This window comes from Theropithecus gelada, chromosome 7a (genome assembly GCF_003255815.1).
Source record: "Theropithecus gelada isolate Dixy chromosome 7a, Tgel_1.0, whole genome shotgun sequence".
In the NCBI taxonomy this organism is placed as follows: domain Eukaryota; kingdom Metazoa; phylum Chordata; class Mammalia; order Primates; family Cercopithecidae; genus Theropithecus; species Theropithecus gelada.
The window spans coordinates 52,558,715-52,574,256 of NC_037674.1; the positions used below are offsets into that span (position 1 = coordinate 52,558,715).

At 37.8% G+C, this 15,542-nt stretch overlaps 1 protein-coding gene across 2 annotated transcripts in view; it reads right to left on the reverse strand.

Moving 5' to 3' along the window:
- SCAPER (S-phase cyclin A associated protein in the ER) overlaps nt 1-15,542 on the reverse strand; it is a 583,444-nt gene that overhangs the window by 234,155 nt on the left and 333,747 nt on the right. For both annotated transcript variants that reach the window (XM_025390645.1, XM_025390644.1), the window contains one exon: nt 792-918. In XM_025390645.1, coding sequence (XP_025246430.1) covers nt 792-918 — 127 coding nt within the window. The remainder of the gene's footprint in view (nt 1-791; nt 919-15,542) is intronic.

The window sequence follows — 15,542 nt, forward strand, 5'->3', positions numbered from 1 at the left end:
TTTTGTATATATCAAATATAACATAATAACCTTTAAACCTAGAAAACAAAACACAAAACCAAAAACTACAGCTAATAAATGAAAATAGCCATTACTTTAAATAGAAAATTAGAAACCACCTAAATATTATACTTTATGTAAAATGTGATATGTTCATTCCATTAAAGGTTTTTAAAGACACGATAAAGTATTTATGATAAAACAATGTAAAAAAGTCCAGTAAAATGTTTAGAAGAAGATACCATAAAATGTTATCAGTTGATATTACAGGAAGTTTTATTTCTTCTTTGTACATTTAACATTTTCCTATAGTGAATAATAAATACTTTAAAAATCACTGAGGATATTTAAACTATAATTGAGATATTTAATGATTCTAAGTCATTAAAGAAAACTGCCAAATCTGTTGGAATCAGGGGATATTGGTGTTTGTAGAAATTTGGTTGTGATTTATTAGGCTTTATAATTCAAAGTTTTCTATTTTCTGCTATAGAGTCATACATCTTTATTATTGTGATTCCTGACAAAATAATTTCAGTTTGTTTGTGTGGGGAAAATATGACTGAGGAAACCATGATCTAAAGAGGACTTCAATTTTAAAAACCTGAAAATAACTTCATTTAAACAACTGAAAAGAACAAAAGTAAAAAAAAAAAAGTACATCTATTATTAACTAGCTTTAAAAAACAGAAGAAAGGCATATACTGAGTCTGCCTTATAGCTCTATGTACTGTCATAGTGAGAAAGGATCACAAAGATTAAGGTTAAAAAACCAGAGATTAGTTACACACCTCTTTTTCCAGTATTCTAGTGATCTCTCCTAGGGTCCGATCCAAAGCAGACACTTTATTGTTCGCCCATGAGCCACTGTCTTGTACTTGCAGTTGTTTTAGAAGATCTTTGGCTAATCGCTGAAGCCTTTAATACCAAATGAAAGGAAAGAATGACATTAATGAATTAGACTATAATGCTTCATTTCCCAAAATATCTTGAAACACAAGTTACTTTGAGTATTGTATTTGAAAATGCTTCACAGAGCACCTGAGGGGAGAAAAAAGCAGAAAACCAATAAAGCTGGTGTTATTTTATATTCATGACCACCAATCCACTCTTCATGGCACAAAACAGAACTAAAGGATAATATTATCAATCTACAGGTTTAGCTAGACCAATTGATGCCTTTAGTTTCTATAAGATTCTTAAATCGGAACAGAATTAGGAATCGGGAGAAGGTGAGAGGATGATAGCAGAGAAAATGAGTATAAGAACCTGAGCAGGTTTTTATACTTTGATTTAAAACTTCAAATAGGTTTGGATATTATTAGCTTTATAAACTCTCAGAAAGCTGAACTTCCAAATGTTTGTTTACAGGCAGTTTGGGGATTGTCTGCTACTGCTCATATCATTTACTTAGACGAGAACACTTATTTGCTTTCCACCAAGAAATACCACATTATACCTAGACTATAAGAGTCTTCATTCAGATCACTGTGTGCATTACTTCTTTCTGGCCCCTACCTGGTTTCATGCACCTCACTCTTGGAGCAAGCCTCCTCTGCTTTCCACTTATTTGCTTGAGAATCCACTAACAGATGCTCACCATATCTCCCCACTTTTCCCCTATATATCATCCCCGTTGCCTTAAATTTTTATCTGTGGTAGATTTCACAGTACATCATTATAATCATTTTCTTGCAAATGTCCTACATTTCCTCTCTGTTGTTCTGTTTTTCACTCTTCCTAGACAAACCCCAGCAGTGGTAATAATGTTTCTTTAGCTCTTACTATGGGCCAGGCGCCATTCTCAATGTTTTGCAGGCATTAATTTCTTTAGCTGGATTAATGAAAACAACTGCCAGACTTTTCCATTTCTGAATCTGGCGGGTGTAGGGGTGGTGGGGGGAGTCAGACCATGCAAAATACTGGTAGGACTACTGATTCAAGATCTTACTAAATCTCTCTAGGGTGTTCATTCTCCCACTGTCCACAAAGATTTGCTTCATACATTCCCCACTCTCTTCAAAACTCCACCCTTTCCTTTCTCTCTCTTGCTTTCATAAGATGATCCTACATTTCAAAGAGAAAATAGAAGTTATTGGAACAAGAAAATTTTCACTTTCGGCCATAAAATCTACAAGCTTATCTGCATTTCACCCATCTTCTTCTTTGTTCCTCTTATTACAGTCATTCCTTCCAGGCAGGACTAATTTCACCACACAGGATGTATGCATGAGTTCTTTCTGGATCTCAAGCTCTCTCTTCTTCCTGTCTCAGGTCTTTCTGCAAATGTTCTTCATCTTTTCCTTCTGAAATGCTTCCTCCACTTCCACATTACCTAGAACATTACTATTTATCCCTCGGCTCTTAGCACAAACATTACTTTCTCTGATTTGATTATTTCTTCAAAGCACTCATCACAAGAGAATTAAAAATACTTACTGAACTAACTGTTTAATGTGTGCTTCTTCTGTGCAAAGCTTTACAAGGGAATTTCCTGAAGTGATAGAAATGTTCTATATTTGCACTGTCCAACATGGTGGCTAGAAGCTATTGTATTGAACAGTACAGAAGCAGAGTATTAACTTCATGAGAGAGGTGATCGCCTATCTCCTCACTGCTTTATCCTTATCATGTAACATGCTACTTTTACAGAAGTACACTCATTAGATATTTAATAAATTCATGTCCTACAGGGAAAACTTCTTCTTTACATTAATTTTAACAATATCCAGACCAGGGATGGTGGTTCATGCTTGTAATCCCAGCACTTTGGGAGGTCAAGGCAGGAGGTTCACTTGAAGCCAGGAATCTGAGATCAGCCTGGGTAACAAAGCAAGACCTAGTTTCTATAAAAAATAAATAATTAGCTGGCAATGGTGGCGTGCACCTGTAGTCCTAGCTACTCAGGAGGCTTAGGTGGGAGGACTGCTTAAGTTTCGGCGTTCTAGACTGCAGTGAGCTTACACCACTGTGCTCCAGCCCAGGCAAGAGAGTGAGACCTCCATCTCTAAAAAGAAAAAAACCCAATAACTTCATAGGTTACAAAATACTTTCATGTACATGATCCTATTTAATCCTCTCAACAATGCTGTCAATTAGGATTAGCCCTATTTGAAAATGCAAAAACTGATGCAGAGCAAGATAGCCAAATGGAAGCCTTCACAGATGTCCTCCATACAAGAACACCAAATTGAACAACTATCCACATAAAAACATACCTTAAAAATACTGCATGTTGGAATTGAACAATGAGATGACTTGGACATAGGAAGGGGAACATCACACACCGGGTCCTATTGTGGGGAGAGGGGAGGGGGGAAGGATAGCATTAGGAGATATACCTAATGTAAATGACGAGTTAATGGGTGCAGCACACCAACATGGCACATGTATACATATGTAACAAACCTGCACGTTGTGCACATGTACCCTAGAACTTAAAGTATATAAAAAAAAAAAAAAGAACCAAAAGTTGCGTGAATCACCACAGTACCTGGTTTTAACTTCATATCACTGAAAAAGGCACTGAAGAGGTAGGAAAGACAGTTTTGAAATGCTGATGCCACTCCTCCCTCATCCCCCAGCAGTCACCCTGTGGTGCAGACAAAGAGTCTATGCACTTGGGAGACAGGAAGCACAGTGACAGAGGGACTTTGCATTGGAACTCAGTGCTAGCCTGTTACAGTGGAAAGCAACAGGACAGAATTCAGCTGGCCCCCACAGAGAGAGCATTTAGACTAGCCTTAGAGAGCAGGGAATCGCCCATCCTAGCAGTCGGAACTTGAGCTCCAGCAAGCCTTGTTACTGCAGGTTAAAGTGTTCTGGGGACCTAAATAAACTTGAAAGGAGGTTTAAGCCACAAGAACTGCAATTCCTGGGCAAGTCCTGGCATTGTGCTGGGCTCGGAGTCAGTGAACTTGGGAAGAACGTGACCTACGAGACCAGCCAGGGCAGCCAAGGGAGTGTTTGCACCCACTGCCCCCAACCCCAGGCAGCTCACAACTCTGGTACAGATTCCTTCCCTATGCTTGAGTAAAGGGGAGGGAAGAGTAAAGAGGACTCTGTGCCAGGCACAGTGGCTCATACCTATAATCCCAGTGCTTTGGGAGGCTGAGGCAGGAGGATTGCTTGGGCCCAGGAGTTCGAGACCAGCCTGGGCAACATGGTGAAAGCCTGTCTCTACCAAAAAATACAAAAATTAGCTGGGTGTGGTGGCACACACTTGTAGTCCCACCTACTCGGGAGGCTGATGAGGCAGGATCGATTGAGTTTCAAAAGTCAAGGTGGCAGTAAGCTATGATTTCATGCTACTGTACTCTAGCCTGGGTGAAAAAGCAAGACCCTCTCTCGGAAAAAAAAAAAAAAAAAAAAGAGGACTTTGTCTTGCAACTTGGAAACCAGCTCAGCCATAGTAGGACAGAATAACTGGGCAGAAACCTGAGGCTCCCATTCCAGGCCCTAGCTCCTGGATGGTATTTTAAGACATATCCTGGGCAAAAATGGAATGGGCTACCTTAAAGGGAAAGACCCAGTCCTGGAAGGATTTGTCATCTGCTGACAAAAGAGTACTTGGGCCCTGACGAGTTAGCAGTGGTAGCCAGGAAGCACTCGCCAAGGGCCTTGGGTGAGACTCAGAGACATGATGGCTTCAGATGGGATACAGCACATTCCCAGCTGTGGTGGCTACGGGAGAGACTACTTCTGCTTGAGAAAAGGGGAGGGAAGAGTAAGGGAACTTTGTTTTGCAGCTTAGGTATCAGCTTGACCACAGTTGGGTAGAGCAATAAATGGGTTCTTGAGGTCCCTGATTCCCCAGGCCTTGGCTCTTGGACGGTATTTCTGAACCTGACCTGGGCCACAGGGGAGCCGCTGTCTTGAATGGAAAGGCCCAGGTCAGGCAGCATACACCACAAACTGAATGAAGAACCCTTGGGCTTGAGTGAACACTGGCAGTAGCCAGGCAGTACTCACCATGGGCCTGGGGTGGTAGCGGCCACAGAAAGAGATTCCTATGACTACAGAAAGGGGAGGGAAGAGTGGGAAGGACTTTGTCTTGTGGTTTGGGTGTCAACTCAACCACAGTAGAACAGAGCACTAGGTTGATTCCTAATGTTTCTGACTCTAGGCCCTGGCACCTGGATGGCACATCTGGACCTGCTCAGGTCAGGTAGAACTTGCTGCACTGAAGGGAGATACATAACCCTGGCCGGTTTTGCCACCTGCTGATTGTAGAGCCCTAGGGAGACTTCAGCAAACAAAGGTGGTAGCCAGGCAGTGGTTACTGCAAGCCTTGGGAGAGACACAGTAATCTGTGCTTCAGGTCGACCTAGCACAGGCCCAGTGGTGGGGGCTGCAGGGGTGCTTGTGTCAACCTTCATCCAGCTGCAAGTAGCTCAGCACAGAGAGAGAGACTCCATTTGTTTGGGAGAAAATAAGGGAAGAGAACAAGAATTTCTGCCTGGTTGTCCAGAAAATTCTGTATCTTATCCAAGACCACCAAGGCAGTACCTCTACGAGTCTATAAGAGTCATAGTGTTACTGGGCTTGGGGTTCCCCCAAATGCAGATATAACTGCAGTGGCCAATAACTTAGGTTTCAACACCCAAGTCCCTTTGGATACCTGGAAAGCATTCCCAAGAAGGACGGGGACAGACAAGCCTACACTGTGAAGACTACAATAAATACCTAACTCTTCAATGCCAGACACCTACAAACACCCAATATGATCTCACCTAATGAACTAAATAAGGCACCAGGGACCAATCCTGGAGAAACAGAGACAAGTGACCTTTCCGGCAGAGAATTCAAAATAGTTGTTTTGATGAAACTCAAAGAAATTCAAGATAACACACAGAAGGAATTCAGAATTCTATCAGATACATTTAGCGAAGAGATGAAAATAATTAAAAATAATCTTTGGGAGGCCAAGGCAGGCAGATCTACAAGGTCAGGAGATCGAGACTATCCTGGCTAACACGTTGAAACCCTGTCTTGACTAAAAATGCAAAAAATTAGCTGGGTATGATGGCAGCCACCTATAATTCCAGCTAGTCAGTAGCTGAGGCAGGAGAATGGCGTGAACCCAGGAGGCGGAGCTTGCAGTGAGCCAAGGTCGCACCACTGCACTCCAGCCTGGGTGACAGAGCAAGACCCCGTCTCAAAATAAATAAATAAATAAATAAATAATAATCAAGCAGAATCTCTGGAGGTGAAAAATGCAACTGACCTACTGAAGAATGTATCAGAGTCTCTTACCAGCAGAAATGATCAAGCAGAAGAAAGAATTAGTGACCCTGAAGACAGGCTATTTGAAAACAGTCAGAGGAGACAAAGAGAAGGTAGAGAGAAAGACCAGGCAGAAAGTTTACTCAAAGGGATAATAACAGAACTTGGGAAACCTAGAGAAAGGTATCAACAATCAAGTACAAAAAAGTTACAGAACTAGATTTAACCCAAATAAGATTATATCAAGACATTTAATATGCAAACTCCCAAAGGTCAAGGATTTTAAAAAGCATTCTATAGAGGCCAGGCACAGTGACTCATGCCTGTAATTCCAGCACTTTGGGAGACCAAGGCAGGCAGATCACCTAAGGCCAGGAGTTCGAGACCAGTCTGGCCAACGTGGCAAAACCCCGTCTCTACTAAAAATACAAAAATTAGCTGGCATGGTGGCGCACACCTGTAATCCCAGCTACTCAGGGAGCTGAGGCACGAGAATTGCTTGAACCTGGGAGGCAGAGGTTGCAGTAAGCTGAGATTGTACCACTGCACTCTAGCCTGGGTGACAGAGTGAGGTTCTGTCTAAATAAATAAAATAGCATTCTAAAAGCAAGAAAAAAGAAATAACATAAAATGGAGCTCCAATATGGCTGTGGCAGCACACTTTTCAGTGGAAACTTTAAAGGCCAGGAGACAGTGGCATTTTGTTATTTATTTAAAGAGTTGAAGGAAAAAACCTTTTATTTGAGAATATTATATCCAGCAAAAATATCCTTCAAACATGAAGGAGAAATAAAGACTTCCCCAGAAAAACAAAAGCTGAGGAATTTCATGAACACAGGACCTTTCCTATATGAAATGCTAGCAAATTATTCAACATGAAAGAAAAGGATGTTAATAAGCAATATGAAATCATCCGAAGGTGCAAAACTCACTGGTAATAGTAAGCACACAGAAAAACACAGACTATTATAACACTATAATTGTAGTATGTAAACTATTCATATTGTGAGTAGAAAGACTAAAAGATGAACCAATAAAAAATAACTACGTTTTAAGATATAGTACAAAAAGTGAAAAAGCAGAGGGATGAAGTTAAAATGTAAAGTTTTTATTAGTTTTTCCTTTGCTTGTTATTTAGTTTTTTTATGCAATTGGTGTTAAGTTGTCATCAGTTTAAAATAATGGGTTATAAAATATCAATTGCAAGCTTCGTGGTAACCTCAAACCAAAAACCACACAACAGATTCATATAAATAAAAGCAAGAAATCAAAACACATTGCTAAAGAAAAATTACCTTCACTACGAGAAAGGAAGAAAAGAGGGAAAAGACCACAAAGTAACCAGAAAACAAATAACAAAATGGCATAAGTCCTTACTTATCAATAACTGGATGTAAATGGAATAAGCTCTTCAATCAAAAGACATGCAATGGCTGAATGGATTAAAACAAGAAGATCCAACTATTTGTTGCCTCCAAGAAACACACTTCTCCTATAAAGACACAGACTGAAAATAAAGGGATGGAAAAACATATTACATGGAAATGGAAACCAAACAAGAGTACAAGTAGCTATACTTATATTAGAAAAAATACATTTCAAGACAAAACTATAGAGACAAATAATGTCATTATACAATAATAAAAGGGTCAATTCAGTAAAACAATATAATAATTATAAATATATATGCACTGAATACTGGAGCACACAGATATGTAAAGCAAGTATGATTAGAACTAAAGAGAGAGACAGGCCCCAATACAGTAACAGCTGGAGACTTCAGCGCCCCACTTTTAGCACTGGACAGATCATCCAGACAGAATATCAACAAAGAAACACTGGATTTAATCTAAACCATAAACAAAATGGACCTAATAGATATTTATAGAACATTTCATCCAATGGCTGAAGAATACACATTCTTCTCCTTAGCACATGGATCATTCTCATGAACAGATCAAGTGTTGGACCACAAAATAAGTCTTAAAAACTTCAAAAACCTGAAATTATATCAATAGTCTTCTCTGACAAAACTAGAATAAAACTAGAAATCAATAAGAGGAATTTTGGAAACTATACAAACACATGGAAATTAAACCACATGGTCCTGAATGACCAGTGGGTTAATGCAGAAGTTGATAAAAAAAATCAATAATTTTCTTGAAACAGCTGTGTGTGGTGGCTGATGTCTGTAATCCTAGCACTTTGGAAGGCTAAGATAGAAGGACCCCTTGAAGCCAGGAGTTTGAGGCTAGTCTGAACAGGAAAGCAAGACCCCATCTCCACACATAAAAAAAAAAATTCTTGAAAATATTATAATGGAAACATAATATAACAAGACCTATAGTGTTATATTATATTATAAGGATATAGTGAAAGCAGTACTAAGAGGAAAGTTTATACCTATAAGCATTTATATCAAAAAAGTAGAAAAACTTAAAATAAAAAACCTATAGCTACATCTTAAAGAGCTAGAAAAGCAAGAACAGTCCAAACCCCAAATTAGTAGAAGAAAAGAAATTACAAAGATCAGAGCAGAAATGAATGGAATTGAAAGAAAATAATATAATCAGTGAAATAAGAAGTTTGTTTTTTGAAAAGATAAAATCAACAAACCTTTAGTCAGACTAAGAAGAAAAAGACCCAAATAAATAAAATCAGAGATGAAAAAAGAGACATTACAACCAAAACCACAGAAATTTAAAGGATCATTAGAGGCTACCATGAGCAACTACATGTCAATAAATTGGAAAGCCTAGCAGAAATAAGTAAATTCCTACACATATACAACCAACCAAGCCTGAACTACGAAGAAATCTAAAATCTGAAGAGACCAATAACAACTAATGAGATTGAAGCCATAACAAAAAGTCTCCCAGGAAAAAAAAAAAAAGTCCAGGACCTGATGGCTTCACTGCTGAGTTTAACCAGATATTTAAAGAAGTAATATCAATCTTACTCAAACAATTCTAAAAAGTGGAGGGGAAGAGAATATTTTCAAACTCATTCTAGGAGGTCAGTATTATCCTGATATCAAAACCAGACAAAGACACACAAAAAGAAAACTATAGGTCAATATCCCTGATGAACATTGATATAAAAATCCTCAACAAAATACAAGCAAATGGAATTCAACAACACATTAAAAAGATCATTCATCGTGACCAAATGAGATTTATCCCAGGGATGCAAGGATGGTTCAACATATGCAAAGCAATGTGATGCATCATATCAACAGAATGAAGGACAAAAACAACATAATCATTTCAAAGGATGCTGAAAAAGCAAGACAGAGTCTTGCTCTGTTGCCCAGGCTGGAGTGCAGTGGTGTGACTCAGCTCACTACAACCTCTGCCTCCCAGGTTCAAGCCATTCTCGTACCTCAGCCTCCCAACTAGCTGGAACTACAGGCTCACACCACCATGCCCAGCTAAGCTTTTGTATTTTAGTAGAGAAGGGGTTTCACCATGTTGCCCAGGCTGGTCTCAAACTCCTGAGCTCAGGCAATCCACCTGCCACAGCCTCCCAATGTGCCAGGATTACAGGTGTGAGCCACCGTGCCTGGTCTGAAAAAGCATTTGATAAAATTCAATGTTCATTCATGATAAAAACCTTCAAAAAACTGTATATAGAAGGAACATACCTCAACACAATAAAAAACATATATGACAGACACAGAGCTAGTATACTGAACAGAGAAATGCTAAAAGCCTTTCCTCTAAGAACTGAAACAAAACAAGGATACCTACTTTCACCACCGTTATTTAACACACTCCTGGAAGTCCTACCTAGACCAACTGGACAAGAGAAAGAAATGAAGGGCATCCAAATTGAAAAATAAAAAGTCAAATTATCCTTATTTGCAGATGATATGATCTTATGTTTGGAAAAACCTAAAGACTCCACCAAAAAACTATTAGAACTAATAAACAAGTTCAGTAAAACTGCAGGATATAAAATCAACATATGAAAATCACTAGCATTTCCACATCCCGACAGCAAACAATCTGAAAAAGTCAAGAAACTAATCGTATTTACAATAGCTTCAAATAAAACAAAACACCTAGAAATTAACCAAAGAAATAAATGATCTCTACAATGAAAACTATACAACACTGATGTAAGAAACTGAAGAAGACACAAATAAATGGAAAGGTATTCCATGTTCATGGAATGAAAGAATATTGTTAAAATGTCTATACTATCTAAAGTAATCTACAGTTTCAATGTAATCTCTATCAAAATACCAATGAAATAAGTATTTTTCTATTTCACAGAAATTGAAAAAGCAATTCTAAAACCTATATGGAAGTACAAAGGATGCAAAATAGCCAAAGCTATTCTGAGCAAAAATAACAAAACAGAAGGAGTCACGCTATCTGACCTCAAAAGTATACTACAAAGCTATAGTAACCAAAACAGCATGCTGCTTACATAAATACAGATACATAGTCCAGTGGAACAGAATAGAGAATGTGGAAACAAATCCTTACATCTATGGAGAACTCATTTTTGACAATGTCACGAAGAATATACATTGAGGAAAAGACAGTCTCAGGACAGTCCCTTCAATAAATGGTGCTGAAAAAACTGGATATCCATATTCAAAAGAATGAAACTAGTAACCTATCTCTTGTCATATACAAAAATCAAATCAAAGGGAATTAAAGACTTAAATCTAAGACCTCAAGCTATGAAACTATTACAAGAAAACACTAAAGAAATTCTCCAGTACATTGGACTGAGCAAAGATTTCTTGAGTGTAGGCCAGGTGCGGTGGCTCACTCCTGTAATCCCAGCACTTTGGGAGGCTAAGGCGGGCGGATCACGAGGTCAGGAATTCGAGACCAGTCTGGTCAACATAATGAAACCCTGTCTCTACCAAAAATAAAAAAATTAGCCAGACATGGTGGCATGTGGCTGTAGGCCCAGCTACTCAGGAGGCTGAGGCAAGAGATTTGCTTGAACCTGGAAGGCGGAGGTTGCAGTGAGCCGAGATTGAGTCACTGCACTACAGCCCGGGCAACAGAGTGAGACACCGACTCAAAAAAAAAAAGAAAAAAAAATCTTGAGTGTAATCCCATAAGCATGGGCAACCAAAGCAAAACATGGACAAATGGGATCACATCAAGTTAAAAAGCTTCTGCATAGCAGAGCAAAGAATCAACAAAGTGACGAAACAACCCACAGAATGGGAGAAAATATTTACAAACTATCCATCTGACAATGGTGTAACAACCAGAATATATAAGAGCTAAAAGAACTCTGTGGGAAAAAAAAAATCTAATAATCTTATTTAAAAATGGGCAAAAGATCTGAATAGACATTTCGCAAGAGAAGACATACAAATGGCACACAGGTGTATGAAAAGGTGCTCAACATCACTGATAACAGAAAAATGCAAATCAAAACTACAATGAGATATCATCTCACCCCAGTTAAAATGGCTTTTATCCAAAAGGCAGTAACAAATGCTGGTGAGGATGTGGAGAAAAGGGAACCCTCATGCACTATTGGTGGGAATGTACTATAAATTAGTAAAACCACTATGAAGAACAGTTTCGAGGTTTCTCAAAAAACTAGAAACAGAGCTATCGTATGATCCAGCAATCCCACTGGTGGGTATACACCCAAAAGAAAAATCAGTATATTGAAGAGGTATCTGTTCTCCCATGTTTATTGCAGCACTATTCATAACAGCCAAGATTTGGAAGCAACCTAAGTGTCCACCAAGAGATAAACTGATAAAGAAAACGTGGTATATATACAGAATGGAATATATTCACCAATAAAAAGGAATGAGATCTTAGCAACTGCAACAACACAGGTGGAACTGGAGGTCATTATGTTAAGTGAAATAAACCAGGTGAAGTAAGACAAACTTTCCTTGTTTTCACTTATGTTTGGGAGCTAAAAATTACAACTGAATTCATGGAGACAGAGAGTAGATTGACGGTTATCAGAGGCTGGGAAGGGTAGTGGGGAAGTGGGAGTCATTAATAAGTACAAAAATATAGTTAGATAGAATGAATCAGATCTAGTATTTGATACCGTAACAGAGTGACTAAGGTCAACAATTTATTGTAAGTAACTAAAGGAGTATAATTGGATTGTTTGTGACACAAAGAGAGGATAAATGCTTCAGGTGATGGACATCCCATTTACCCTGAGGTGATTATTATGCATTATATACCTGTATCAAAATATCTCATGTACCCATAAACATATACACCTACTATGTGCCCACAAAAATTAAAACTAAAAAAATGCAAAATCTAAGGCTCAAGATAGTTAGGCGACCTTCCCAAGGTCATACAGTTGGTAAAATGTATTATAGAACTTGAAACCTAAGCCTTTAATCTTCAAATCTTATGCTTTTGCGATCATACCATATTAGTCAATTTAATTTTTAATTTTTTTTTTTTTAAAAGACAGGGTCTCACTATGTTGCCCACACTGTTCTTGAACTCCTGGGCTCAAGTGATCCTCCTACCTCAGCCTCCCAAAGTGCTTGGTAATATTACAGGTGTGAGCCCACCATGCCCAGCCTCAATTTAAATAAGAAAGTTCTATTCACAAAAGACTATATTCCTAGAATACAATTTCAACTAAAAATTTATGTAAACGTTAAAATTTTTCAAAGAATACAACAACAAATGCAACTGAAAAAGGCACTGGTGAACTTCAGTTTAAGCCTCAGCTACTTACATGAAGCTTACTTTGATAAGTCAAAGAATAGAAATAAAAACTCTAAAATCAGAAGTACCTATACTTGAATTCTGGCTCCAGCACATACCATGTGTATAAACCCTGGGGAGGTTATTTAACTTCTCTGAATCTCAGTTTCTTCATCTTAAAAGTCAGGACAATATATATTTCCTTTCAGAGCTTTAGGAGGTTCGAAATGATTACTATGACAATCCTGACACCACACACTAAAGTAGACATTCAATAAATGGTCAACTATTACTACTATTCACTGATAGTATATCTCAATCTAACAAATGGAAAAATAGAATATTAAAAATAAAAAAAAAAGAGTAATGGCAGCATACTTCTTTTACCTTCCAATCAAATATGGGCTAGAGTCACATCCAATTAAAGTTACTGACCTTATGTGGAAGATGATTGGCAGTGAACTTCACTGTATGATAGGTAAGTAGCCAAAGTCTGCGTACCATGTAACTAAATATCCAGCCACAGCAACAGGTATATATGAATTTAGCACTATTCTTACCAAGAATGCTGACATTTGACTGAAAATCAGTACTGAGGGAGGCACAAGGACCATTTTAATTCACAGAATACAAGAGGCTTGTATTTCACCCTGAGGTAAATCAATTCTGATCCTATCCTTCAAGGAAGAATGCCAAATCAAAGTGATGCTTTGGTAATATGAGCTACACCCGTCTCATTCCCTGCTTTCACAGAAGTACAACAAATAAAGCAGTCCCTGTCAAGAAAAAAAGCACTAGATTTTAATTCATGCAATAAATAATTATAGAATGTCAGAGAAGTCAAGCTCTGAGAGCTATATTTTCCTCACAGTGCAAAACCAGGAGCTGCTTAGAGAGTGCAGTTTTTAACACAGAAACTTTTATTTTGATTCCTTCTGGCAGATAATTTTTCTAGCATAAAAAGGAGAAGTGAAGGCATTGTAACTCCCAACCCAGGAATATGAGAAGTATCTGTCAGGTAAATGGCTTTGTGAATAATGCTGTAAGATCAAATATTTTCTTCTTAAAACTGGAACAAATTTCAGCAACTCTAAGCTCAAGTCTGTCATTGGTAAATGTGAAACGTAAAAGTATCTCTCCCAGGATTCCTAACTTTTACCTAACTTTTATCACAGTTAAGTCTGCTTGGGAAGGTGGGGTGGTCCACTAGGATCATTTAGAAGATTTGTAAAAGTACAAGAAAAGATACTTGGTCCATTTAGGAACTAAGATTGTTCTTCAGCATAATGGATAGGAAGATATAAATTCATTAACTTTTCATCTCCTCTATTTGGAAGGTACATGGTCTAAATTTAGAGCTATTTTTAGACATTCATATCTGGAATTAATCAAATAAATTTAGGGCTATATTTAGTCATTCAGATCAGGAATTAGCCATTTCCCCAAGAAGTTCTTGTTTCTTTTACTGAGAAAAGGTATTTCAAACCCCAAATCAATGAGCACTAGAGCTGCCCTTTGCTACTGAGTTGGGCATTCTTTTCATGCCTTGTCATTGAACAGAGCTAGAAAATAAATATATGTGTATATACACATGCATACATATATATGGGTATATAAATGCATGTGTGTGTATTACATATACAGTCACCCTTTGCATTTGTTTGGGGATGGTTTCACTATCCCCAGATGGATACCAAAATCAGATGCTGAAGTCTACTATATATCAGGGATATTGGTCTGTTCATCAGAGATATTTGTCTGTAGTTTTCTTTTTTGTTAGGTTCTTTCCTGGTTTTGATATTAGGGTGATACTGGCTTCACAGAATGATTTAGGGAGGATTCCCTCTTTCTCTATCTTGTGGAACATTGTCACTAGAATTGCTACCAATTCTTCTTTGAATGTCTGATAGAATTCAGCTGTGAATCTGTCTGGTCCTGGACTTTTCTGTTGTTGTTGGTAATTTTTAAAATCACCATTAAATCTCGCTGCTTTTTATTTGTCTGTTCAGCTTTCTAATTCTTCCTGATTTAAGCTAGGAGGGTTGTATCTTTTCAGAAATGTATCCATCTCCTCTAGGTTTTCTAGTTTATGAACGTAAAGGTGTTCATAGTACCCTTGAATGATCTTTTGTATTTCTGTGGTGTCAGTTGTAATATCTCCCGTTTTGTGATTGAGCTTATTTGGATCTTCCCAATCAATAGAATTAATGGTCTATTAATTTTATTTATCTTTTCAAAGAACCAGTGTTTTGTTTCATTTATCTGTTGTGTGTATATATATATATATATTTTTTTTTTTTGGTTTCTATTTCATTTACTTCTCCTCTTATCTTGGTTATTTCTTTTCTTCTGCTGGGTTTGGGTTTGGTTTGTTCTTGCTTCTCTAGTTCATTGAGGTGTGTGATCTTAGATTGCCTATTTGTGCTCTTTTAGACTTTTTCATGAAGGCATTTAAGACTATGAACTTTCCTCTTTGCACCGCCTTTGCTGTATCCCAGAGGTTTTGATAGGTTGTGTCACTGTTATTTTTCATTTCAAAGAATATTTTAATTTCCATCTTGATTTCATTATTGATCCAATGATCATTCAGGAGCAGGTTATTTAATTTCCATGTATTTGTATGGTTTTGAACATTCCTTT